The sequence below is a fragment of the Pituophis catenifer genome, unplaced genomic scaffold (genome assembly GCF_029215685.1).
Source record: "Pituophis catenifer annectens isolate HBS135680 unplaced genomic scaffold, rPitCat1.0.hap2 SCAF_6, whole genome shotgun sequence".
Taxonomy (NCBI): domain Eukaryota; kingdom Metazoa; phylum Chordata; class Lepidosauria; order Squamata; family Colubridae; genus Pituophis; species Pituophis catenifer.
The window spans coordinates 102,169,080-102,195,548 of NW_027256886.1; the positions used below are offsets into that span (position 1 = coordinate 102,169,080).

At 40.7% G+C, this 26,469-nt stretch overlaps 1 protein-coding gene across 1 annotated transcript; it reads left to right on the forward strand.

Moving 5' to 3' along the window:
- Positions 1-3,650: 3,650 nt before the first annotated feature.
- On the forward strand, positions 3,651-26,469 carry LOC139318741 (vomeronasal type-2 receptor 26-like). The gene is made up of 5 exons (XM_070946319.1): positions 3,651-3,772; positions 5,278-5,452; positions 23,577-23,789; positions 24,374-24,491; positions 25,559-26,469. Exons 1-5 carry the CDS (start codon positions 3,651-3,653, stop codon positions 26,467-26,469), a joined length of 1,539 nt encoding a protein of 512 aa, XP_070802420.1.

The following is a 26,469-nucleotide window of genomic DNA, read 5'->3' on the forward strand; positions in this document are numbered from 1 at the left end:
TAGGCCAGCCCATAAATTGTCAATATAGGAGGCCTTTTTCCTCTTCAATAGCCGCTTATATTTCTGCCTTATGGTAATATACTCCTTCTGTAATTCCATGTTTGGGCTAATTAAGTATCTCCTAAGTGATTTCCTAAGCTGTTTTTTCTTTTCCTTACAGTCGTTATCAAGAATGAGTAACAAGAATCAGACTGGCCCATTGGCTTGGTAGTCATGGAAAATTGCTTCAATTTATGGCATATGTCCACAAAATATACTATAAGCTCTTGTTCACCCGTACTGTTTGAGCATATATGTGCTAAGGCTTCCATAGGTAGTGAATTCATGAATTCAGTCACTGCTTTGCTATCAACCCTCTTCCGTGTCAGTCTTCTCTCATGGGCTATTTCTAAGTTGAGGCCTATTTGTTGGATTGTTTGATTCCTTTTCCTTAAGTCGGAAGGGATTGCCAGGGACGTCTCAATCGGAAGATGACCACTTTCTGGCCTTGGTAGTGTCAAGACCGAAGTTGCCCCTGATACTAAGCTGTGAGAAACACAAAAATAATCAATAGAGCGACATGCCTTAGGGCCAAAAAAGGTTATGGGGTACCTTCTGAGCTCCGAATACTGGCCTACAATTTGAAGGTTACAGTTGTATACAGTTGTATTGTTAAAAATTTCCCCCTATCTTTGTTCTTTTTCCTGTCTTGGGAGACCCATGATTGTTGGTTATGTAAATATCCATCTGGAATTGTACCATTTTCAATAAAAGGTTCCAACGAGGGAACCACACGCGTGTTAAAGCAGGGGTGAAATCTAAAATTTGTTACTACCGGTTCTGTGAGCGTGGCTTGGTGGGGGTGGGGGTGGGGGTTAATGTGACTGGGTGGGCGTGGCCAATTTTTTTTTTTTACTTTTAAAACCATTTTTTACATATAAAACCATGTAAAAAAATGCTTTCAAAAGGCTCTGACGATCCCAGCTGAGTTGCCTAATCGGCAGGCAACTCAGCTGGGACCGTCAGAGCTTGGATTGTCAGAGCTTGGCTCATCAGAGCCATTTAAAAGAAAAAAAAGGCTCTGAGGATTGCGTGGCTCAGCTGGGCATGGGGGGCGGGGGCAGGGATTTTTGCTACCGGTTCTCCAAACTGCCCACCACCATCGCTACCTACTCGCCCGAGCCGGTCCGAACCGGGAGCATTTCACCCCTGCAGTAAAGTGGGCGAAACGGGGTTTGTTTCATGACTGCAGGATTCACTCAACAACCCCAGTGATTCGCTTAACAACTGTGGCAATAAACATTCACTTAGCAACCTAGCTTAGCAATGGCATTTCTGGTCCCAATTCTGGTCGTAAGTCGAGGACTACCTGTAGGACGCAGCAGCAGGCTGATTTGGAAAAGCTTAAGCAGGGCTGGATTTAAGCAGGGTTGGGAGTCCACCAGGAAATGTCAGGGGTAGGTTGAGGAGAAGGCAGTGGACAACCTATCTTGCAATCTATCAAAGAAAGGTGGGGCTTTAGTGACTTTGAACCAATCGGTAAGTAACTCTGAGTTCTAGTCCCGCCTTAGGCATCCAAGGTAGCTGGGGGCTTTGAGCCAATCACCTGGAGGACCCGATTTCAATTCCCAGGGCCTAGCTAGGACTTCAGGGCCAGACTCTATGCTGCCCCCTACAGGCAGTGAGTCTCAGCTGAACCCTGGCAAGAGGGAGGGGCTGTGATGGGGGGGGAGCTCTCTGTATCCTGGAGTTTCTCTCCTTTGCTCTCGGATGGGGCTGCTCTACCCCAGAAAGACCCGGGGGGGGAGGAGGGGACTTGGGGTTCTGCTGGAAGACGAGGCAGCAGTGGTGACCAGCAGGGCCTTTGCCCAAAATCCACCCTGCCTTAACATTGACAATGGTTAAGGCAGCAGGCTAGGAAGCAAGAGATCCTGAGTTCAAGTCCTGCCTTAGCCCTGAAAGCCTGTTTGGTGACCTCGGGACAGAAACTCTCTTTCAGACAAGCCCACCTCACAGGGCGATTGTTGTGGGGAAAAGAGGAAGAGGAAGAAGAGTTGGACATGTTCACCTCCTTTACTTATTTGTAAAAATAATAAAACACTGGGGGAAAATATAACTAAAATAAAAACTGTCTTTCCTGCTCCTGTTTGCCTGGAATCTGTCCTAGCCTTGTGCAGACACAGGAATTTCTCTTCTCACAAGGAGGAAGAGGGTTTTTTTAAATCATCCCTTCCAATTTCACTCACTCTGTTTTTGCAGCCTTTGGGGGCACCAGTGGGGGCATCGGACCTCCTCCAGCCCTGAGACACAGCAGGTTTCTCTGTTTCTTTGGGAAAGATTCCTTTCCCAATCAGAGTCTGCTTGAGCCATAAAATCCGCTTCCCTCCCTGCCTAGGATCAGATGAATTCCTCCATTCAGACAACAGGAAAAAGGGAGTTTGCACAGAACCTCCGGGTCAGTCTCCATTTTTCCACACAGAGGGTCCCACTCGCTCCGCAAAGCCAAGTTCCCCCTCAGTTCCTGGAGACCTCCAGACATCGCTCGGCTGAGCCCACAGCAGGGCCAGGGAGGCTGAGAAATTGACACTTGCAACTGTCCTCACATTTTAGATTTTGCGCCCTATCTTGTCACCGTGGTGAAGGGAAGCACCCCAATTGTGAAATGAGTGGCATAGTTGTTAAGAATGCTGCAACGGGCATAAATGTGTGGACAGTCATAAGTACGAGGACCGGTCAATAGTGCAAGGACCGGTCAGAAATCACTTTTTTCAGCCCTCTGAGTAGTCCCTATGCACATAGCCATGCCCACCCAGTCACATGACCAGCTAGCTACACCCAGCTGGTCACATGACCACCAAGCCACGCCCATAAATAAGCCACGCCCACAGAACCGGTTGTTAAAAAATTTGAATCCCACCACTGTTTAAAGTTGCTGTGTGATCCTCATCATATGGAAAGTAATCAAACCAGGCTCTTAGTGCCAATAAAGGATTAAAGATAAAACTGCCCTGAAAAAAACCGTTGTGGACAGTTTCCCTTTCCTAAGAAGACAAGAAACGGCTGTTCCCACCCCTGAAATTTCCCAGCCCTCTGAGAAGTTGGCTACACAATTGGGAAGAGCCCCGAAGACTATGAAAGCCATCTTCTCTCAGATGATTGACAGTTGACTGACAGCTGAGCTGGAGGGGTGACATCATCCAGCCAGTAGAACCCCAAGGAGATGAGAGGCCTCCCTTGGGATCCTATCAAAGCTCCCCTCCTCCACCTTTTCTACCCAGCCCAAGGCCAGCCCAAGACCCCCAAGGCCCCTAATTTCTCCCCTTTTGGTCCAGAAGGCCTGGCTCTTTTGTGGTAGACTGCCTCTTCCTATGGAAGCTCAACTCAGCTAGAGGACTGAGCAAGACTCACGGATGCAGCTCTTGCTCAGCCTCCAGTTCGATTCCCTTTGTGTTGAGGTGCTGTCTGTGTGTGTGTGTGTGTGTGTGTGTGTGTGTGTGTGTGTGGCTGTTGTTGTGGCGACATCCCTCTCTCAGCTCCCTGTGTTTCTGCTGCTCAGGTCCAGACCTCTTTTTCTGGGCTCCAAAGTCTCGTTTGATGGTTTTTAAGGGCAGAGAAAGGGGAGAAATTCTCTGCCTGGGTTTTTAAATGCAGACACCATTTCTAATAGCCCAATGGAACTGAGCCCCAAATCACAGGACCCTCTTTCAGACGGGATCCAGTGGGATCCAGTTGTATCCAGAGAGCCCAAAGATCCCATTTCGCCTTTTTACCCAAGAGGCCTGGATCTTCCCAGGTAGACGGTGTGTTATGGATGGGGTCCCTATAGCTGTCTTAAGGGCTGCTAAAGGGAATCTAGAGGAGCCTCCCTCTTAACTCCAAGTCTTTTGGGGGGAAATGTCACATTTCTTCAGCCACAGGTGCCGTGTAGTCCCTCTGGGGCCACTTTGAAGCATGAGCTCCCAAACGTCTCAATTCTAGATGACCGATTTAATTCAATCTCTGCTCCTATTATTTTGAATCACATGAAGATTATTTCCCTTTCATTTCCCTCCAGAGAATTTCCCAACAACCTTTGAATCCAAGAACTACTTGAATTATCCAGGGATCCCTCCTGAGAGGGAGAATTATGGTAAAAGTTTCAGCTCTGCTCTTTGGCCGAATCCTCCAGGGGAGACTTTGGGCAGAGAAATATGGAGTTTGGGGACAGGCAGAGTCTGTGCTCTTGAATGTACGTCTCTCTCCTTTCCAGAGGAAGCTGAGTGTTGAGAAAAAGCAACTGGAGATTTCACCTAGTGAGAGTCCTTTGAATTCTTCTAATTCTTCTTTAGAAACAGGAAAGGGATTGATTGATTCACCCCATGAATGATGGACCTCCTGCTTCTACTTCTGATGCTGCTTTTGTGCCATCCAGTCTCTGGGAAGCTGAGAATGAAATGCCCGCTGAGTTTGGAGAACCAGGATGGGAAACCATGGAGCTACTACAGACCAGGAGACCATCTAATCAGTATAGTCAGCAGTGGAAGGGAAAGATTGCATAGAAAGTTGCTTTTCAACGTGGCTCCTTCTCTTCAGTTTGTTCTCCATGATCTGTAAGTCATTCAGGGTGATGGAATTGCACTCCCTCCATTCTAACCCTCTCCTTCTTTTCAGTTTTTTATTTCTTTATTTATTCCTATATTGGGTAATATGTCTAATTTCCTGAATGATTTTTTTTTTTTTATTTGATTTATATGCCGCCCTTCTCCGGAGACTCAGGGCGGCTTACAATGCGTTAAGCAATAGCCTTCATACTCTTGTATATTTATACAAAGTCAGCTTATTGCCCCCACAAACTGGGTCCTCATTTAACCTACCTTAGAAAGGATGGAAGGCTGAGTCAACCTTGAGCCTGGTAAGATTCGAACCTCCAGTAATTGTAGGCAGCTGTGTTAATAACAGGGTGCTTTAAACCACTGTACTACCAAGGCTCTTATTTTGATTTCCATGGCTTCTCTCTTTGGTCAGATTTTGTGAAAGAGACTCAAAAAGGGGTCTGAAAAAATCTGAAAGGGCTGCAGATTATTTTCCTCTCTCTGTTCAATTCTTAATTTATCACTTGAATAATGAATTTTATTTAAAGTAGTGGTGGAATCAATTGTAGTTGCCGTACCTCAGCCCATTCCCATATTTGTGTAACTGATCTTTGCTTTTGGATCAATGTTGGTTTAAGGCTCAGTAGGCTTGTGGAGGGTTATATATATAATATATAACAAAAGTATTTGTTCTGGCTGTTGGTTATTATAACTTTTTTTTCAATAGGACTGATTACGAATTCCTTCATTGCTTAGTATTCATTTTCAACATTCAACTGGTCAACAAGAATTCCCATCTCTTGCACAACCTCACACTTGGCTACAACATCCATAACACCTTTTTGAGCACTTTCCGCACTTCAGATGCCTTGCTGGACATGCTCTCCACTGGAGAAGCCAATGTCCCCAACTACAGCTGTGGAAGGAAGGAGAACCTCCTGGCTCTTCTTGATGGAGCCAGGAGGGAGATCTCCATCCAGATGTCAACATTAGGAGGCACCTACAAAGTCCCGCAGGTTTGTGTGTGTGTTTCTCCTTCTGGTAAAGTGAGGGGTGGGTGGTGGTGGGTGAGCAATAGATGCAATCATGTCTTCTCCATGGAATTCAAGAGTTGCTTTTCTCCATATTCTCAATATTTTACCCCATTATGTTCATGTTGAGATTAATCATAAAAGGCCTGAAATACAAATAATACATTCCCTGGAGAAGATATTCTAACAACTAGAATTTAACTGATCAAAAAATATCCCTGGTTGTTGGGCATCTATTGGCATCTTCATTTTCACAGATAAATGAGGCCTGCCCTATCCAGTCGGATTGAAATTGGCAATAGAAGCATTTTATCCATCTAAAAAGTGGAATAAAAATTACTCTAGCAATTATAGACCAAATAGACTAGCAGATATTGTGGCTAAAATTTATGCCATGATCCTCTTAGTTAAACTTGAGAAAAATTCATTTCTTGTAGAAGGTTTTAGGTAGAGTTAAATGCTATATAGATTTTGTAAGAAACAAGTTTTGCTGCTTTCTAGATTTTAGTGCAGCATTTGACTCAATAAACAGAAAATTGAGGTTTGGTCTCAATGGAGCCATGAGAAGAAGGATCTATGCTTACCAAGGGGGAAGGGAAAGATGCATATTTGAACCCTTGTTCTTCAGTCGAGATATGAATGACTTACTAGGACTAATGCAGGGTCAAAAAACAGATCGTAAATAAATGTTATTTCGTTTTTTGACTAAAATTACTAAATTAGTGGACCAGTGAAATGCAGTGCACGTAGTATACAGTACTTGGATTTCAGAAAGGCTTTGACAAAGTAAACCACAACTTCTTTCTCGGGAAGCTGAAAATATGTGGGATGGATAGCATCACCCCCAGATGGGCTCAGCCTGTGGTCCTCAATGGAACTACGTCTGCATGGAGGGAAACAAGCATTGGGGGACCCCAAGGTTCTATTTTAGGCCCAGTTCTCTTCAACGTCTTCATGAATGATTTGGATGAGGGGAGAAATGGGGAAATCATCAAATTTGAAGACAACACTGAAGTGGCAGGAATAGCCAACATCAAAATAGGGTCAAGATCCAGATATCTTTCTTTATCTTTATCTTTTATTAGATTTATATACCGCCCTTCTCCTTTTGGACTCAGGGCGGTGAACAGCCAAAACAAAAACATTTGTACACAAAAGTTAAAATAATTTTAAAAATAATTAAATGAAATTTGGCCCATAATTTAAAACATATTCAATTAAAAATCAGTATCAAACTTTAAAACCTAGATATACTTGAATCCTGGGCTTATTTAACTAAATGAAATTCATTGTAGAGAAAAGTAATGTTTTACACTTAGGCTAGAAAAACCAAATGTCCACTTACAGATGAGGTGAAAAAAGGCTCCATAGCAGTAACTGTGAGAGGATCTTGGAGTCTGAGTGGACAATCACTTAAACATGAGCCAGCAATCTGTAGCAGCAGCCAAAAAAGCCATTGCAATTCTAGGTTGCATTAACAGAGGGATAAAATCAAGATCACATGAAGTATTGGTACTGATTTATAATGCCTTGGCAAGACCACACTTGGAATAGTGCATCCAGTTTTAGTCTCCATATTATAAAAAAGATGTAGAGACTCTGGAAAGAGTGCAGAAAAGATGATTAAGGGCCTGGAGACTAAAACATATGAAGAACAGTTGCAGGAATTGGGTATATCTAGTGTAGTTACAAAAAAAAAAAATTGGGAAAGTTTTTCAGTTTTATTTCTTATACACATAATATAAAATGTACATTTTCTTATACATAATTAATCCTACATATACATGTTTTCCTTAAAGAAAGCATTAAAATAAGGCATTTTAATTACATTCGGAGTTGCTCTTCTACCCTTTCTTCCCTCATTTTGTAACAACCCTTCTTCTCCTCCTCTTTCTCTTCCCTCCCTCCTCTCTCTCCTACTTTCTCCTTCCTCCTCTCCTACCTCATCCTACTTCTCCTTCCTTTCCCCCACCCCTCTCTTCTTTTCCCCCTTCTCACCTCCTCTCCTACTCCTATCCCCTACCCTTTCTTCCTCTCCTTTTCCCTTTCTTCCATTCCTCTCTCTCCCTCTCCTCTCTTACTTTCTCCTTCTTCCTCTCCTACCTCATCCTATTTCCCCTTCCTTTCCCCCACCCCTCTTCTTCCCCCCCCCACTCACCTTCTCTCCTACTCCTCTCCCCTCCCCTTCCTTCCTCTCCTTTTCCCTTTCTTCCATTCCTCTCCCTCCCTCTCCTCTTCCTACCCTCTCCTCCTCTCTCCTTTCTATCTTCTTTGCTGTGGAATATTCTCCTTCTTTGGTATCCGAACAACTCCTGTATTCTGATAGTATATACTTTCTTTCAATTTCTTTTCAGATTTATTCTCTCTGTCAGTATTAGCATCATAATTGTACACTTATTCTTATTATCTTCTTTCTTTTCCCCCCTCCCATCCCGCTTTTTCATTTACTCTGGTGTCATCTGGGTTTCTTTTTTATCCTCTCCCTCGTTTAACTTTCTTTCTTTTTTTTTAGAAAATAATCTTTATTTACATTTCAATTAAAAAGAGAAAACAGCACAACATAAAATGACACACACAAAAAAACAACAAAACAATACAACAATAAACATACGTACTTCCATATAGTACCTTAATGAACAAATATTCGGTACTATAACTCTAAATTATATTCCGGAGAAGACAGAACAGTTTATATTTCTTAATACATCAATTAGGTCTATCCGACCACACTTATCCTATATAATATGAATTTCTCATTAAATACCATTCCTCATCTAATGTGGGCTATAATTTCCTCTTTTCTAACCATTTATAGAATTTGTCCCAAGCTAAACCTACTTGTGTTTGCTCTCTATCCTGTAATTTTTAGCATGTCTGCTTCCGCACATTCTAATTTTTTTTTTATAATAGCCTCCTCTGTTGGGATATTTTGATTTTTCCAAAGTTGAGCGTACAGTACGTCAGTCTCGCTGCTGTAATGATATGTAGTGCCAAATACCATAAGTCCCTTTTTATATTTTCCGGCTTAGAACCGAGCAGGCATGTCTCTGGTCGCCAATCGATTTTTAACATTAAGATCTCATTGAGCCATTTTTTTATTTCCCCCCAAAATTTCACTGCTTTTGGACATGTCCACCATTGATGGTAATAGGTGCCATGCTCCCATCCGCATTTCCAACAATCCGCCGACTGCCCAGAGAACATTTTAGCTAGTCTATCGGGAGGCAGGTGCCACCTGTATATCATATTATATATATTTTCTTTGTAGGCCATGGATACTACTAATTTCATATTATCCCACCAAATCTCTTGCCATTTATCTAAGTGTATTGGATACCCAAAATTTTTCCCCCAAGCAGTCATGGAATCTTTGACTATTTCCTCACCTACCTCTATTTTCATAAGCAGTTTATAAATTTTTGAAATCATGCCTTTTTCTTGGCCCATCAAAATTTTATCTAGCTCTTGTAGTTCACCCTCAATACCTCTTCCGTCTCTATCCTTTTGGTATTTAGACTGAATCTGCAGATAACTCCACCAATCCATTTGCACTCCTTGAGAGGTTAATTCCTGTTTAGACTTTAATCTTCCTTGTACATTCAGCAAGTCTTTATATGTTAATTTTTTAGCCATGTTGTAAAGCTTGGGATACGTCACAGCTTCTAAAGGTGCTAACCAGCAAGGCGTTTTAATGTAATATTTTTTACTGACTTTTTCCCAGTTTCGGATTAAAATCTTTTTTATGTAATGTCGGGTAAACCATTTACTCTGTGGGGTATTCTCATGCAAAAGTGCCTTATGCCAACCCTGTTGAATATCAAAACCTTCTATTTTAAGGAGACGATTATTAGATAGAGTAATCCATTCTTTTACCCAAGTTAATAAAGCAGCTAAATAATAATTCTCCCAACATGGTAATCCTAAACCTCCTCTTTCTCTTACTTCTTGCATCATCGGCCGGACTATCAATACAATAGTTTTAAATTGGGGTATTTAAATTTATTGGGGTTTTAAATTTGAGCCATTTATTTAATTATTTTAAATTTTATATCATTGTTTTGTTTGTGTTTTTAAATAGGCTGTACACCGCCCTGAGTCCTTCGGGAGAAGGGCGGTATAGAAATAAAATTATTATTATTATTATTATTATTATTATTATTATTATTATTATTATTATTATTATTATCTTTCTTTTGATCCACGGTATCTTCCCCTGCCAAACAAACTTCGATATTATTTGATTCAATTCTGTAAAAAAAATTTTTAGATAGACTCACTGGTGCAGTCTGAAATAAAAAGTTGAACTTCGGTAAAACATAGGATTTCACTGTTGTAATTCATCCTAGTAGTGAGAGTTGTATTTTACCCCATCTATCTAAATCTTTTTTAATTTGAATTAGTAATTTATTGTAATTGTCCTCCTGTATACTCGAACATCTGCCAGTCAGCCAAATTCCCAAGTATTTAACTTTATTAACTACTTTTAGTCCAGATACCTCCTGTAAATCTCTCTTAGATTCTTCTAGGATATTCTTAGTTAATATATTTCTTTTATTTTTATTAATTAATAACCCTGCTACCGCCCCAAATTCTTCAATTGTCTCTAATAAATATAAACAGGATTCTGTGGGCTCTTCCAGAATAAAAACCATATCATCAGCAAAGTCCTGGGTTTTGTATACCTGTTTTCCAATTCTAAGGCCTTTAATTTTTTCTTCATTCCTTATTTTACGTAATACAGTTTCTAATGATAAGATGAAAAGTAAGAGAGATAGGGGACATCCCTGTCTTGTGCCTTTGCCAATAGGAAATTCTTCCGTCAAGTCCCCATTTATCAATAATCTGGCCATTTGTTTAGAATAGATGGCTTTAATCGCATTTATAAACCTCTGCCCAAAGCCCATATATTCTAATTGAAGTATTATAAAGTCCCAATTAACTCTATCAAATGCCTTCATGGCATCTATAAAAACTAATGCAACCTGTTTGCCTGGGTGTTCTTCATAGTATTCCAATATATTTAGCATAAATCTCATATTGTCCCGTAATCGTCGTAATGGTAGGAATCCATTTTGGTCCATATGTATGAATTCATTCAAAAACCCTTTTAATCTGTTTGCTAAGATTGTGGTAAAAATTTTATAATCTGAATTCAGAAGGGAAATTGGTCTGTAATTTTTTATGTCTGATGAGGGGGGATCTTCCTTAGGGATCAAACTAATATTTGCCTCTCTCCATGAATGGGGAATTTCTGCTTTTCCCACTACTTCATTAAATAGATCCTTCATATGCTCTCCCATAACCTCAAACATTGTTTTGTATAGTTCCGCTGGAAGTCCATCTGTGCCAGGCGTTTTTAGATTCCCCTGTTTCTTTACTGCTTTTTCAATCTCAATTAAGGTAATTTCCTCCTCTAGTATATCTTTCGTTAAATTAGATATCTTGGGTAAATCCGAATTCTCTATATAATTTTTTATTGCACCTAATGAGATCTCCTCCCTTTTATATAGTTCTTTGTAGAAGTCCACTGCAATTTTTTCTTTTCCTTTTTTATCTTTTACTAAATTCCCTTCCTTGTCTTCTAATTGATCAATTCGTCTAATCTGTTTTTCTTTTTTTAATCTGAATGTCAGCCATCTTCCTAATTTATTAGCTGATTCAAAGTGTTTTTGTTTTGCTATCTTTATCTTATCTTTCAATTTATCCAGTTCCAGGAGATTAAGCTGATGTCTTAGTAGTATTATCTGTTCTTTTGCCCCTGCAGAGAGTGGGTTGTCTTGTAATTGTTCCTCAGCTTTTATTAATTTACTTATTAGTTCCCCTCTTTCTTGTTCTTCTTTTTTTATGTTTATTGGCCATATATTTAATGCTAAGCCCTCTTATAAAAGTTTTAGCGGTGTCCCATATTATTTGAAGTGTCATTCCCGGTGTTTTATTCTCTTGAAAGAACAGGGGTATTTCTATCTTAAGCTTCTGTATAAACTCAGACTCTTTTAAAATCTCTGATCTCATCATCCACCTCCTTCTATTTTTCTCCTCTTTCTTTAATATAACTAGTACTGGATTATGATCTGCCCAGTCATTCGGCATAATTCTAGTCTCTGCTACTAAAGAGTTAAGTTCTTGTGTCAACCAAATCATGTCCTGCCTGGATCACGATTTGTGTCTAGATGAGTAATAAGTAAATTGTTCTTTGGTCAGATTGTGCTCACGCCATGTGTCTTTCAGTCCTAATTCCTCTCTCATTTCATTGCAAATGACTGGTAAGATTGTCCTATCTTGTCCTCCGTTTTCTTTTTTGACTTTCCCCTGTTTTGTAATCCTGTGTCCTATTAATGACTGCATTGAAATCGCCCAGAAGACTTACCTGCTCATAGTCCAAGTCACGGATTTCTCTTTGTATTTTCCGGAAGAACAGTTTATGTTTAGTATTTGGGGCATAAATTCCTATCAGTAAAACTTTACTCTGAAATATTTCCACCTGTAATATTAATATTTGTCCCTCATCATCTGCGAAAAGTTGTTTCGGGGAGAGATATTCCTTTACATACATTGCAACACCTCTCTTTCTCTCCTCTGAGGCTGCTACAAACAATTTCCCTGCTTTAGGACATTTCAGTAGGTCAACATGTGACAGTTTGATGTGCGTTTCTTGCATAATGTGGACTATATCCACATTAGTTTTCACAATTTTAGTTAGTATACGTCTCCTCTTTGCTGGAGCATTGAGGCCATTGACATTTATTGTCAAAAGTCTCACTCCTTGATCCATCTCTATCTATTGGTCCCTTTAATTTTAGCTGCTAGATGAGTTTCAACCCCGTATTCTTCTAATTTCCTTCCTCCCCCTTCCTTCCATTTCGTTTCCCCTTTCCTTGGCACACTTGTATTCCTCTCTCATTTCTCCACTCCTCTTTCTGATCTTTCTGATTCTTTTTAACTGTTTCTTTCTCTCTTTCACTTTCAGTGGGTCCAAAGAAGCTTTCACAGAATTTCTGTGCATCCTGTATATTTTCAATTTTAATCTTTCAGTCTTGCCAAGTCACCAAAAGTCCTTCCGGCAATAACCATCGATAAGGCGCATTGTGTTTTCTTAATTGCGAGGTTATAAACTGGTAGCTCTGTCTCTGTTCTCGCACCCTTCTAGGGATCTGCTTTAAAAATGTAATTTGCCGTCCTTTATATGTAATGTTCTGATCCCTGGCCTTATGAAGGGTTTCATCCCTGAGCGCCTTTTTAGTAAGTCTTATGTGGATTTCCCTGGGCAGATTATGCGGTCTCGCATAATTGGTATAGACACGATAGGCCTCATCTATCTCGCTATAGACTTCTTCCTTCTTCCTCCCCACTACTTCCACAATCACTTCTCCCACAATTTCCTCCAACCGTTCCTCTCTGTCCCCTACCACATTTTGCAAACGTAGGAAGAAAGCAGACTTCTCCATCTCTAAGAATACTACTTCCTCTTCAAGTTTCCCGACCGCTTGAGCACATCTCCTTTCACAATTATCTATTTGAGTTTCAACTCTTTCAGTAGTTTTTTTAACCTCAGTCAATCTCTCCTCGTGTTTGGTTAGAGTTGTTCTCATCTCTCCCAATGTCTCTTTGATTTGTTTCATCTCTCCTCTTAATTCACTCATCTCTGTTTTCAGGTCCTCAAAATTTTTAGATGTAACTTTTTGATTCTTTTCAATTAATTCTTGGATATTTTGGAACACCCAGCTGTACATCTCCACCCCGGACCACCCCAACGATGCCCTTGAAGTGATGTCTCGGTGTCTGGAGGCCGTGCGGATCTGGATGGGGAGGAACAGGCTCAGGCTCAACCCATCCAAGGCCGAGTGGCTGTGGTTTCCGACGTCCCGATATAGTCAGTTGACGCCATCGCTGACTATTGGGGGCGAATCGCTGGCCCCCACAGAGAGGGCTCGCAACTTGGGCGTCCTCCTGGACTCACGGCTGTCTTTAGAAGAGCACTTGACGGCCGTGACCGGGAGGATTTTTCATCAGGTTCGCCTGATTCGCCAGTTGCGTCCCTTTCTGGATCGGGACTCCCTACACACAGTCACTCATGCCCTCGTTACCTACCGCCTGGACTATTGTAACGCTCTCTACATGGGGCTCCCCTTGAGGAGCACCCGGAGGCTCCAACTGGCGCAGAGTGCGGCCGCGCGGGTGGTTATGGGAGCAACATGGCGCTCCCGTGTGACACCTCTCCTGCGCGAGCTGCACTGGCTCCCGGTGGTCTTCCGGGTGCACTTCAAGGTTTTGGTTACCACCTTTAGAGCGCTCCATGGCTTAGGACCTGGCTACTTACGGGACCGCCTACTACCACAAACAGCCTCCCACCGGCTGGTACACTCTCATAGAGAGGGGCTCCTCCAGGCGCCGTCAGCCAAACAATGTCGACTGGCGGCCACTAGGGGGAGGGCCTTCTCTGTGGGGGCACCTACTATCTGGAATGAGCTCCCCCCGGAGATACGGAGGATCCCGGATCTGCGCACTTTCCGCCGTGCTTTGAAGACACTCCTATTCCAGCAGGCCAGCCTGGCCTAATTTTTTCCCCTTCTTTTAAATTTTTAAACTCAAATTTTAATTCGTTTTAAATTATTGGGAGTTTTAAATTGTCTCGGGCAAAAATTATTTAATTGGGTTTTAATCATGTCTTAACTTTTGTATTTATGTGTTTTATTTTGTGTCTGTTCACCGCCCTGAGTCCTTCGGGAGTAGGGCGGTATACAAATGTAATAAAATGAAATGAAATGAAATGAACATCGTCTGCATTCCTTGCATAGTGATTGGTTTCTCTGCTGTTGGTAAATTTTCAGCTGATTTTCTTAGCCCTGGAGGCGTTGTAATCGGTGAAGATGCCACTGTAGAAGCTATATGTTTTTTGGTCACTTTAGTGGAGGTTACTGTGGTTGACATATTTGCTAAACAAAGGAAGCTTTTCCAGATTATCATACACTAATATTATTACATATTATTATTATTAAATATTGTTATGAAGTCTATTTGATTATGCACATTCAATCCACTTTCTCCCTTATTTCACTCCTATTAAGATACACTCTCAAAATCCAATATTTATAACCGTATATCAATTCAATCTTATCTTATATATCTATAATTAGCTAAGATCTATATGACTATATATACAAATTATTATATCAAATTATGTTAAGTAATAAATAAATCTAAATAGTAAATATTTACTAAATAGTAAATAATTATATACTTAATCAATTAGACCATGATTATTATATACAATTAATACTGAAAATTGATTATATCTTCAAAAAAAAAAAAAAGGAAAGCTTCCTTAATCCCCACTCTTATTTCCATTTGTCCAGCTAATTGAGATAGGCAGGAAAAGGCTCACTGTCACGCTAAACTCCCAGGGAGGAAGGGGGGTTCGGACAAAAGAAAATTCACCCCCAAATCATCATTGGCTTTATAAAGTTTCTTTATCCGCTGGGGTTCAGTTCTTAACCCAGCTAAAATCTTTCACTCACTCCAGTAATCACCAGCACTTAATCCAGTTCACTCGCCCTTCCGTCTCTCTCCAATTCCTCAGCAGCGAGATCACCAAAGGCTTCGTGAGTAAAAGCTTCCTTCCCTTCTGATCTGGGCTGCCGCTATTCTCTCCAGTCGCTGTACAGTCCCTGCAGTTCTCAATCCAATCTTCTTCTTCTTTTCCCTTCACGTTCTGTCCTGTCTCCCTGTGCCGGTCAAAACCGCAGCGTCACGGGCTTCGGGGCCGCTTCTACGTGGCCTTCTTCTTGGACTCCGAATCCTCAGGGCTCACGTTTTGTTGCAGCGAGGGGGTCGCACACCCTCTCCTCGCCTCTGAAGAAAGCCCCTCTGCTCCCCCTGCCTCTCCGGGGCTGAGAGCGGCTAAAAAAAAGCCGCGGAGCTTCAAGAAATTTGATCGGCACAACGGAGCTCACGCCGGGCCGATCTTCCACCTTGACAGCTGCACCGGAAGTCCTCAACTTTCTATTATCTAAATCATTTATCTATCCTCTTATCTTCATATTTCTTTTCTAACCGTATATAAAATCTTCCCCATGTCTTGAAATATACTGATTCCTCTTTATCTCTTATTCTTAGTTAATCTATTCATTTCTGCACAGTCTAAAATCTTTTTTATTACTTCACCTTCTGACGGATTTTTTTCTGTCTTCCAATTTTGTGCAAACACAATTCTTGCTGCTGTTATTATATGTATAGTTAAATACACATCTTCTTTACTATATCTCTCTGGGAGAATACCCAATAAAAAAATCTCTGGTTTTAATTCTATAGATTCATGTAATATTTCTTCCAACCATTTCTGTATTCTAGACCAATAATTTTTTGCTTCTAAACCTGACCACCACATATGATAGTATGATCCCGGCAAATGCAAACATTTCCAACATTTGGCTGATTTATCCTTAAACATCTTTGCTAATCTTTCTGCTGGCATATGCCACCTATAAAACATTTTATATAGATTTTCTTTAAAATTTGATTTATATGCCGCCCTTCTCTGGAGACTCAGTGCGGCTTACAATGCGTTAAGCAATAGTCTTCCTACTTTTGTATATTTATACAAAGTCAACTTATTGCCCCCACAAACTGGGTCCTCATTTTACCTACCTTAGAAAGGATTGAAGGTTGAGTCAACCTTGAGCCTGGTGAGATTCGAACTTACAGTAATTGCAGACAGCTGATGTTAATCACAATGCTTTAGTCTGCTGAACCACCAGGCCCTTTGCCTGGTGATTTTCTTTATATGCAGTTGCCCTTTGTCAATTTATAATTCTTATAAACTGCATATAAAGATTTTTTTTATATGCAGTTGCCATTGTCAATTTATAATTCCCTTCCCATAGTTGTTGCCATTTCTCTAATTCTATTGCACATCCAAAAATTTTTCGCCCATGTTATCATTGTCTCTTTTACCTCATCATCTTCCAACCTAATTTGCAACAAATAATTATACAGTCTTTTAATCATTTTTTCATCTTTTCCAGTCATTATCTGATCCAACTCTGATTCCCCCAAAATAAAACCATATTGTTTCAAGTCTTTATCATATCTTGATTGTATCTGCAGCCATGTATACCAGTCAGTCTCAATCCCTTGTTTTTCTAAGTCTTGTTTCTGTTTTAATTCTCCCTTCTCTGTTAAAATGTCTTTATATCTTACTGTCCATGTTAATCATATTTGGATTAACAACCAATTTGGATCAACGCTTCTATTGTTGAAAGCCACATTGGTACTTCCATATAATGTTTTCCTTTCACTCTTTCCCAAACTACCAACAAGCCATTCCTTACACAATGTCTCTGGAAATATCCATGAATCCGATTTTTTCCATACCATAAGAAAGCATGCCATCCTAGTTGTAGGTCACGTCCTTCCAAAGTCAATAGTTTTGTATTTCTCAATGAGATCCATTCTTTAATCCATGTTAACATCGCCGCTTGATGATATAATTCCCAATTTGGTAGACCAAATCCTCCTCTAAACCTGGAGTCTTGAAGCAATTTAAGGTTAATTCGCACTTTTTTCCCTTGCCATATGTATTTACATCATTTTATTTATTTATTTATTTATTTATTTATTTATTTATTTATTTATTATTGTGATTTATATGTAACCATTCTCCCGAAGGACTCAGGGCGGCTTACATACAACAATCATCAATACAAATCACAGTGTAGAAATTAAAATAAAATAAAAACCCCCATTAAAACCATATTAAAATTATAAAATTATACAACCCCTCGATCAGATTATTGCTGGAACAGCCATGACTTTAGTCCGCGGCGAAAGGAGAGGAAGTCGGGGGGCCATCCTGAGCTCTATGGGCAGACTGTTCCAGAGGGTCGGCGCTCCGACAGAGAAAGCCCTCCCCCTGGGGGCCGCTGGCCGACATTGTTTGGCCGACAGCACCCTGAGGAGGCCAACTCTGTGGTAGCGCAGAGGACAATAGGAGGAAGGCGAGAGATGGTCCTGTAAGTACCCCGGGCCTAAGCCATTTTATTCAAACTTTCAAAGTATTTTTTCTCCAACTTTATCGGAATTGTTTGAAAAAGAAACAACAATCTTGGCAATACATTCATTTTGATTAACACTATTCTCCCCATTAAAGATAATTGTAAATTTTTCCATTTTTCCAAATCTGTTTCAATTTGATTACTTAATTTATAATATAACCGGACGTGAATTTCTCTTTTGTACCAAAATTTGAGGGGCTACCACAAAGAAGAAGAGGTCAACCAATTTTCCAAAGTACTAGAAGGCAAGACAAGAAACAAAGGAGGGAAACTAATCAAGGAGAGAAACAACCTAGAACTAAGGAGAAATTTCCTAATGGTGAGGAATGGAATGTCTCCCCTTCAGAAATTGTGGCTGGTCCATCACTGGAGGCTTTTAAGAAGAGACTGGACAGCCACTTGTCTGGAATAGTATAGATAGATACAGATTAACAGAGTTGGAAGGGACCTTTTAGGTCATCTAGTCCAAGGAGACCCTATACCATTTCTGACAGATGACAGTCCAGTCTCTTCTTGAAAGCTTCCAGTGATGAAGCTCCCACAACTTCTGAAGGCAACTTTATCTCTTTATTTCCAGGTTGAATCTCTCCTTGTTCAGTTTCCATCCATTATTCCTTGTCTGGCCTTTGTCCGGCCATTGGGTGCTTTGGAAAATAGCTTGAACCCCTCTTCTCTGTGGGAGCCCCTCAAATATTGGAAGACTGCTATCATGTCTCCCCTGGTCCTTCTCTTCACTAGACCAGCCATGCCCAGTTCCTGCAACCGTTCATTGTATGTTTTAGCCTCCAGTCCCCTAATCCTCTTGGTTGCTCTTCTCTGCACTTTTTCTAGAGTCTCAACATCTTTTTTATAGTGTGGTGACCAAAACTGGATGCAGGATTCTAGGTGTGGTCTTACTAAGGTTTTATAGGGTGGTATTAGTACCTCTCTTGATCTTGATTGTATCCCTCTGTTAATGCAATATAGGATTGCATTGGCTTTTTTGGCTGCCGCTGCACACTTTTCACTCATATTTATGTGGTTGTCCTCTAAGACTCCAGGATCCTCTCACAGTTACTGCTATTATGCCTGGTTTACTGCTTGAAAAGGGGGTTGGACTAGAAGACCTCCAAGGTCCCTTCCAACCCTTTTATTTTGTTATAAGTTCTGTTATAGGTACACATGTTTAGCCTGCTAAATTCCTATTGGAATACACTGATTTATGTATTATCATAATGTGATATTATCATATTTAGACATTGGATTGTATAGACTTGGATTGTGTTGTCTTAATAATTATCTGATAATTTATAAAGCAAATTCAAAAGTTATGGTCTTTGTGAAATGACATCATAGCCATAGATGGTCAGCCAATAGAGCAAGTAACACCTTTCCTTACCTGGGGTTGTTTTCTCTGAGTCTGAATCTTGGCTCCCTCATCATCCAAGGAGCTCAGTTAGAGAAAGGGCAGGAGTGAAAGTGGTGCTTAAATGAAAACCTCACAGCTCTCCAGCTTCCTCAGCCCCAATTATTTAAGTATAGGAGGCCCAGTTTTCCCCCATGTTCTTACATCAGTCTGATGTTTGGGGCTCCAGAGAGAAACCACCAGCAGAACCAACCCAATCTCAGCCTCTGAGGAGGATCTTGGGGTGGACAAAAAGACTCCAGGTGCTGCCCTCAGAGCTGATTTGGGAATTTACACAATTTCTGCTTTGTCTAAATTCAGAAAATATGGGCATTGGCATGAAATTTAATCTATGGAAACTGACAGACTCTGAAAATTTTGGCTGTTGGAACGGACAAAACTTCAGTTAAAGACCAAACTTGGATTATGCAACTGACAAATCTTATCAGGCTTTGAGGTCTGCCTGTTTCTTGTATAACTGGAGAAAGAAGTTAAAAAATTTCCTCCAGAAAGAATCTGGGATAGAGAAGCAAAAAAAGATGCAGCAATCCTCGAAAATTATAATAGGCCCTTTATTGGAATAGAATACTCCAGTTGGCATTTCCACGTGTTAATCTAATTGTGATCAATTGTAGGGGTGATGCAGTAATATGATTTACATGTTTATTGTTTTTTAATTTGATTATTATTTTCCATTATTATGATACAATCTTGCTAATATTCTGTCTTTAATATTTTAAACAATGTCTGATTAACAAACTATTCTAATACATTCAGGAGAACCACGTTGGATTTATTAAAATCTAATATTTTGGACTTGATCTGACCCCAAATGTAACACAGCTTTCTTCATTGCTTTTTCAGATCCGTCATACAATTGTTTCAATGTCTCTGAGTGATAAAAGTCAATTCCCCTTTTTCCACCGGATTCTCCCCAAAGAAGGATTCCAGTACCCAGCAGTTGTCCAGCTGCTCCTCCATTTCAGATGGACCCTGATTGGCCTCTTTGCTTCAGACACAGAGAATGGAGAGAATTTCATGAGGATTTTTCCTCCTATGCTTGTCAGAAGTGGAATTTGTGTTCTTATATCACAACTGTTCTCAAGAACTGGACACACAACAGCCCTCAGGGATTCCCTCTCTAAGTGGAGACAAAGTCAACGTCTTTGTTCACTTCATGGAATTTGAGTTCATTTGGGGCAGAATTCTTCCTTTCCATTTAACATTTATGCGTCTGCCAGGACCCATTGAAGGGAAAGTCTGGATCCTCACAAATTTTGCATGGTATCCAAGGATCAAGCGTAGACTTCTCAAATACATCCATAGTATTTTGAACTTTGCTTATCTGTTAAAAAAAAGGCCAAGAGATTCTGTCTTTGAACCCCATTTCTCTGTGGAAAAAAAGTTTCAAGATTATTATTTCCGCTGTTCTCTTTCAATGAACATCTTTTCTGTCAAAGGCCGCAGAAGATGCACCCAGAAAGCCCCACTGGAGACCCAGAAGAAAAGGAATATGATCTGGATCCCAAATGACTATCTATATTACAGTGTCATGAAGACTCTGGCCCAGGCCTTGAATGCCGCTTATTCCTCCAGATCGAGGAGGAGAAGGAATGAGGGAGAAAAGAGTTTGGGGTATCCAAGGCTGCAGCCGTGGCAGGTATGGGGGTCCCAATATGGATCCATTAATCTTAGATCCTTTGGAGGAGGAATCCAGAGGGGAAGGAGGGGAACCAACTCAACAGATCTGTCCAATTCAATTACTCAGGGAATAATGGTTCCAAAGAGTAGATACCATGGCATTTTTTTTGTTTTGTTTTTTAAATTCATTTTTATTCAACATTTATATCTTTAACATCCTTGTTACATTTTTACAGCTTTCCGATACCGGCATCTGTAATAATATCTATAGATATTCTTGGTAATTATCAAGTATTGTTCTTAATTTGTTGTTTGGGTAAAAACCCGTTTTGATCCCAATGAATTATTTTATTTAATATCTTTTTTAGACTTTCTGCTATTGTTGCCAGGATTTTGTAGTCGGCATTTAACAGTGAGATTGGCCTATAGTTTTGAATGAATTTATTGTCTGTTCTTTCCTTTGGAATTAATGCTATATATGCCTCCATCCATGAATTTGGCATTTTGGCTTTCTCTAATACCTTGTTATATATATCCAACATAATTTCTTCCAAAACTTCCTGAAATTTTTTATATACTTCCTCCGGAATTCCATCTGTCCCTGGTGTTTTGTTATTTTTCTGTTTTTTAATTGCCTCTCTTAACTCTGTTAATGTAATTTCCCCATTCAACATTTCCCTATCTTCATCTGTTATACTTGGCAAGTTCCTGTCCTGTAGGTAATTTATAATATTTTCTTCTTTAATGTTTTCTTGACTATACAGTATTTGAAAATAATTTAGAATAATATTTTTCCCCCCTCAATTCTATGGAGCAAATTTCCTTGCTCGTCTCGTAAATATTGTACCAATTTTTTAGCTTTTTCTTTTTTCAATTTGTAGGCAAGCCATCTCCCTGGTTTATTTGCTGATTCAAAATAGTTTTGTTTTGCCAATTTTATATTCCTTATCATTTCTTCCTGTTGTAGTATATTAATTTTATGTTTCATTAACTCCATTTCCTTTCTGATTTCCCTGTTTTGGGGATCTTTCTGAAGTGATAATTCTAATTTTTTCAGCTTCTCCAATGTTGACATTTGTTGTTCCTTCTTCTCTTTGTTTCTCCTCACCATATACGCAACAGTTATCCCCATTATTCATCACCTTCAGGTTTCATAGGAAAGATTAAAAAGGGTTAAAAACTATTTCAGTATTATTTTGAAGACAGTTTTTATCCGCTTATTAGCCAGGCCTCAGGTTTCTAATCACATCACACAATTGTTTGTGAGTCCTTTACTGAAATCCAGTGATATCACCAGAGTTCCCATAATCTATTTAGGAAGTGTAATGATGATGTGTGAGAATGATTTTTGGGATGAGGGGAAGAGAGGCTGCCTAGGGAAGGACCAGAGAAGAGGGGAGAATCCAGGGGTGAAATTGACTCACCTTCCCTACCGGTTCGCAAATGTGTGCGCACTACCACAGAGCCCTCATCAGAGCCTCCCCCAGACTCCAGGACTGGCCCATGTCCCTCCCCAACCTCCTCACTTTCCGAATCTGCTGCCAGCTCCACTGGCCACTGGTGGGCCACAACAGCTGTACGGATTCTTGCTTCGGCTTCTGTCAATCTTGTCTCCAGGCGCAGAAGTGCATTTGAGACACAATGTGGCACCTGGAAAATTGATCTCGTGAATTTGGATTGAACTACTTCTAATGATGTAAAACATGAAGCTGACGGTCTGAGCAACATCCCATAAAGGAGCTGTGCTAGCGACTTGGGCACAAAAAGCTGAATAGCAGCAGGGACATAGTAGCCTCCCTTTCTGCGGAAACAATGAAGAATGGTGCTGGCTGATCTTTGGCCCAGGGCAGCTGCATGTTTCTTGAACCCTTGGCCTGAATGGCCACCCCCAGGGATTTGAAGGGGCTTCCCTGCTCTATTTTGTGGCCATTTAGATACCATGAATAAAGTTTTGGCCTTTTTGATCTTTGTTTTCTCATCATTTATGCCCAGTTGATTGTAATTACAGTACTAGAGAAAGGCTCGCAAGGCTCTTTTAAGGCCTACTGGTGTCCTGGAGAGGATCACAGGGGCATCTGCATAGAGCAGGAGGGCGATGCTTCGGTCACCTATTTTTTAGGGGGATTGTGATTTGGTTTGTTTAGCCATTTTACCATGCCAGTTATGTAAAAATTGAAAAGCAGGGGGGCCAAAATGCCCCCATTTAACCCCCTGTTGAGTTTTAACTGACTTCGAGAGGGACCCCTGCATATCCCATCACCTTGAGGGATGTTTTAGTATGTAGGGCAGGTAACAGATGAAGAAGCCTGTGGTCAATTGAGGCAGCTTCCAGCTTCTCCCATAGCTTAGTCCTGGTAGCCATATCAAAGGCTGCCTTGAGATCTCTAAAGCAGGCGTAGAATGATGCAGGTCTATTTGATATGTATTTTTCCATCAGTTGATGAAGAACTAAGCACTGATCGGTAGTGCCTCTCCCCTCTCTAAGCCCGGCTCGCTCTTCAGCGATCAAATTCTCAAGAGCCAGCCACTCTCCATCTGGAGGTGTTTTCCATCAGGATGACCAGGGAGAAGATTAGCCTGACAACTTTCTTCTTGATCAACCCATGCTTTCTGGGAATCAACCTCTTGTTTTCAAAGAGTTTATGAATCATCTTTTTTCCACTCTCTTCATTTTATTTGTCATCTGCTCTAGAATGTTCCCTATAATTGATCAATTGTGTCAATGATATTTTCTCAATTCTTTGTCAGTATATGATGGACAAATTTTTCTCAAAGTTTTTCATTCACTTATAAAAATAATGATAAAATTTGTATCCTATTTAACCATATTTGGAGATTAGACAATTGTGGAAGAAAGATTCAATGCGGGATAAGAAATAACATTCTCTGTTTTTCAAATTCCTGGATGTTCCCATTCTAGTTTCATCCCTTTCTGGAGAAGAACGAATTTTGGAATATTTCCGACTTTAAACTGTACTTGGACCAAAATGGAGAGATAACAGCAGATCTGAGAATTGACAGATTCTTGGTTCTCCCCAAGGAGGATGTTAGGAGAGAGACTCTGGCGTATTTTGAAAGACAGAGATTTACTATCAACCAAGATGTTCTTTCACGGCTAAAGTTGCTCAATAAGGTGAGAGAAATTTTGGTGTCTTTTCTCTGTTTTCCAAAGGTCCCGTTTCAAGTGGGCAAAGCCTGGAGTCTCCAGGGTGTTTGGCCTCCCATGCCAGGTGGTGTCATCTAATGGAAGTTCTTCAAGAGACGGGACTTAAGTGGAGTGGCTTTGCCATGTTTTATGGAAACCTTTCAAGATCTTACTGGTCAGAGGTTTTTTTTTCTTCATCGCAGTTTAATTTCATATTAAAAAACCTAATAGAATAAAATTTCCTAAATCTTTTACTGTAAACTTTATTATTAGCTTTAATAATAATATATCATCATATTTTAAAAAATTTTCACCTCCATCCCTCTAGACTACATTAAATAGAAAAGTACTTTATTGTAATGTTAAATTCTGAAAGCAAAAGGGAGGAACTAAATGAAGAATCTGCCAGTTGTTATACCTCCTGCATCTGTTTAGTAGTCAGAGGTTTCCTATTTACCTCAGTGAAGACCAGAAGCTACTTTTCTCCATCCATTTCTCCCTTCATTTTCCATGGACGGAGAGTCCTAACCTCTTTTCTTTGGCATTCCTTTTCTTCTGCTTAGTCTCTGCCTCAGTCCAAATGTGTGGAAAGTTGTCATCCTGGATTTGTCAAGAGGGCTCGAGAAGGAGAGCCAGTTTGCTGCTATGACTGCATACCTTGTCCGGAGGGGACCTTCTCCACTCAGGAAGGTGGGTCACACTGAGGAAAATGGGAGGCTTTGTGGAAGTGGATCCACCCAGAACCTTTTCATGAAAGTGCAAGTTAAAGGATAGATTGAAGCTCACCTGTTGTTGTTTTTTTATCCTGCACAATTTCTTATTTAAACGGAAGTAAATCAAAAAGACTTGGAAGGAGGGGCTGGGAAAGAGATGGGAGGAGGGGGTGGCAGACTGGGCAAGCTTTACTAACAGCAGAGGAAATATCTCTTCTGCTTTTTAGTTTGGATATGTGCTGCTAAGTTTACCTTTCCAGGAACATCTGAGATCTTTGAAACTAGATGAATTGTTTCAGGTCCACCTTCTGAAAGACCTTATAATCCACTGTATATTGGATCCTCCCCTTGAGGATCACTGAGAAGGTGTCACTGGGCCATAATCTGGTGCTGTGGATAGTTATGGGGGAACTCATTACACAGATAGTCTCCCAGTCATGTAGATCAATCAATCAATCAATCAATCAATCAATCAATCAATCAATCAGAATAGAGTAGAAGGAACTTTGGAGGTCTTCTAGTCCAGCCCCCTGTTCAAGCAGGAGACCCTATAGCATTTCAGACAAGTGACTGTCCAGTCTCTTCTTAAAAACCTCCAATGTTGAAGCACCCACAACTTCTGGAGGCCAGCTGTTCCACTGGCTAATTCCTCTCACTGATAGGGAGTTTCTCCTGAATTCCAGGTTGTTTCCAGATGTTACAAGATACTGTAGGTATACTCCAAGTCCAGTATATTAACTGCCATGTGGCAGGACTCAGGATGTTTGTCTAAAAAGTTTATATGATTCATTATTAACCTCTAATAATATAGGTTCCTATGAAGATTCTACACATTACACGGGAAATAATTAACACCCTAGAATTTCGCTCAATTTAATATATCTGGCTACATTTTTTAAAAAAATCTTTCTTATACTCTTTTAAATGAAATCTTTAATAAATACTTCTTGGAAAATGCCTGCGGTATCAGCTGTTATCTAAAGGTTTTTCTTGAAAGAGAAAAGAACAGAATATTCAAGATATATTGTTTTTTTGCTTTCTCAGATGCAGAAAAATGCACCAAGTGTCCAGATGATAAATATCCAAATAAGAACAGAGTCCAATGTATCCCCAAGGTTATAACTTTCCTGTCTTATAAAGAACTTCTGGGTATCATCCTGGTCTCTTTTGCCCTCCTCTTGTTCCTAACCACAGGCCTTGTTTTAATCATCTTCATTAAATATCGAGAAACTCCCCTTGTCAAAGCCAACAACCGGGACCTCTCCTACATCCTCCTGGTCTCCCTCCTGCTTTGCTTCTTGTCTCCTCTTCTCTTCATTGGTCAACCAAGGAAAGCCACCTGCCTTCTCCGACAAACGGTCTTCAGCATCATCTTCTCAGTTGCCGTTTCTTCTCTCTTGGCCAAAACCATCACGGTGGTGCTGGCCTTCCTGGCCACAAAACCAGGAAACCGAGTGAAGAGATGGTTGGGGAAGAGCTTGGCCAACTCCATCATCCTTTCTTCTTCTGCTGTCCAAATTATCATCTGCTCCACCTGGCTGGGAGTTTCTCCTCCCTTCCCTGACTCTGACCTCCACTCCCAGCCTGGAGAGATCATCCTGCAATGCAACGAAGGGGCCGTTGTCATGTTCTACGTCACCCTCAGCTACATGGGCTTCCTGGCTGCCATCTGCTTCACGGTGGCTTTCCTGGCCAGGAACCTGCCTGGGGCCTTCAACGAAGCCAAGCTGATCACCTTCAGCATGCTGGTCTTCTGCAGTGTCTGGGTGACTTTTGTGCCCACCTACCTGAGCACCAAAGGGAAATCCATGGTGGCTGTGCAGGTCTTCTCCATCCTGGCCTCCAGTGCTGGTCTGCTGGGCTGCATCTTCATCCCCAAGTGCTACATTATCCTTCTGAGGCCAGACCTCAACACAAAGGAGCAGCTCACAGCCAGAATCAATGTGAAAACATGA

Bases quoted from the DNA above. Each gene is read 5' to 3' on its own strand.
- LOC139318741 (XM_070946319.1), top strand. From the start codon at position 3,651: ATGGAACTGAGCCCCAAATCACAGGACCCTCTTTCAGACGGGATCCAG. The intron at 5,453-23,576 runs GTCCCCAACTAC...TTCCCATTCTAG, and splicing joins TCTCCACTGGAGAAGCCAAT to TTTCATCCCTTTCTGGAGAA. The intron at 24,492-25,558 runs GTGGGTCACACT...TTGCTTTCTCAG, and splicing joins GACCTTCTCCACTCAGGAAG to ATGCAGAAAAATGCACCAAG.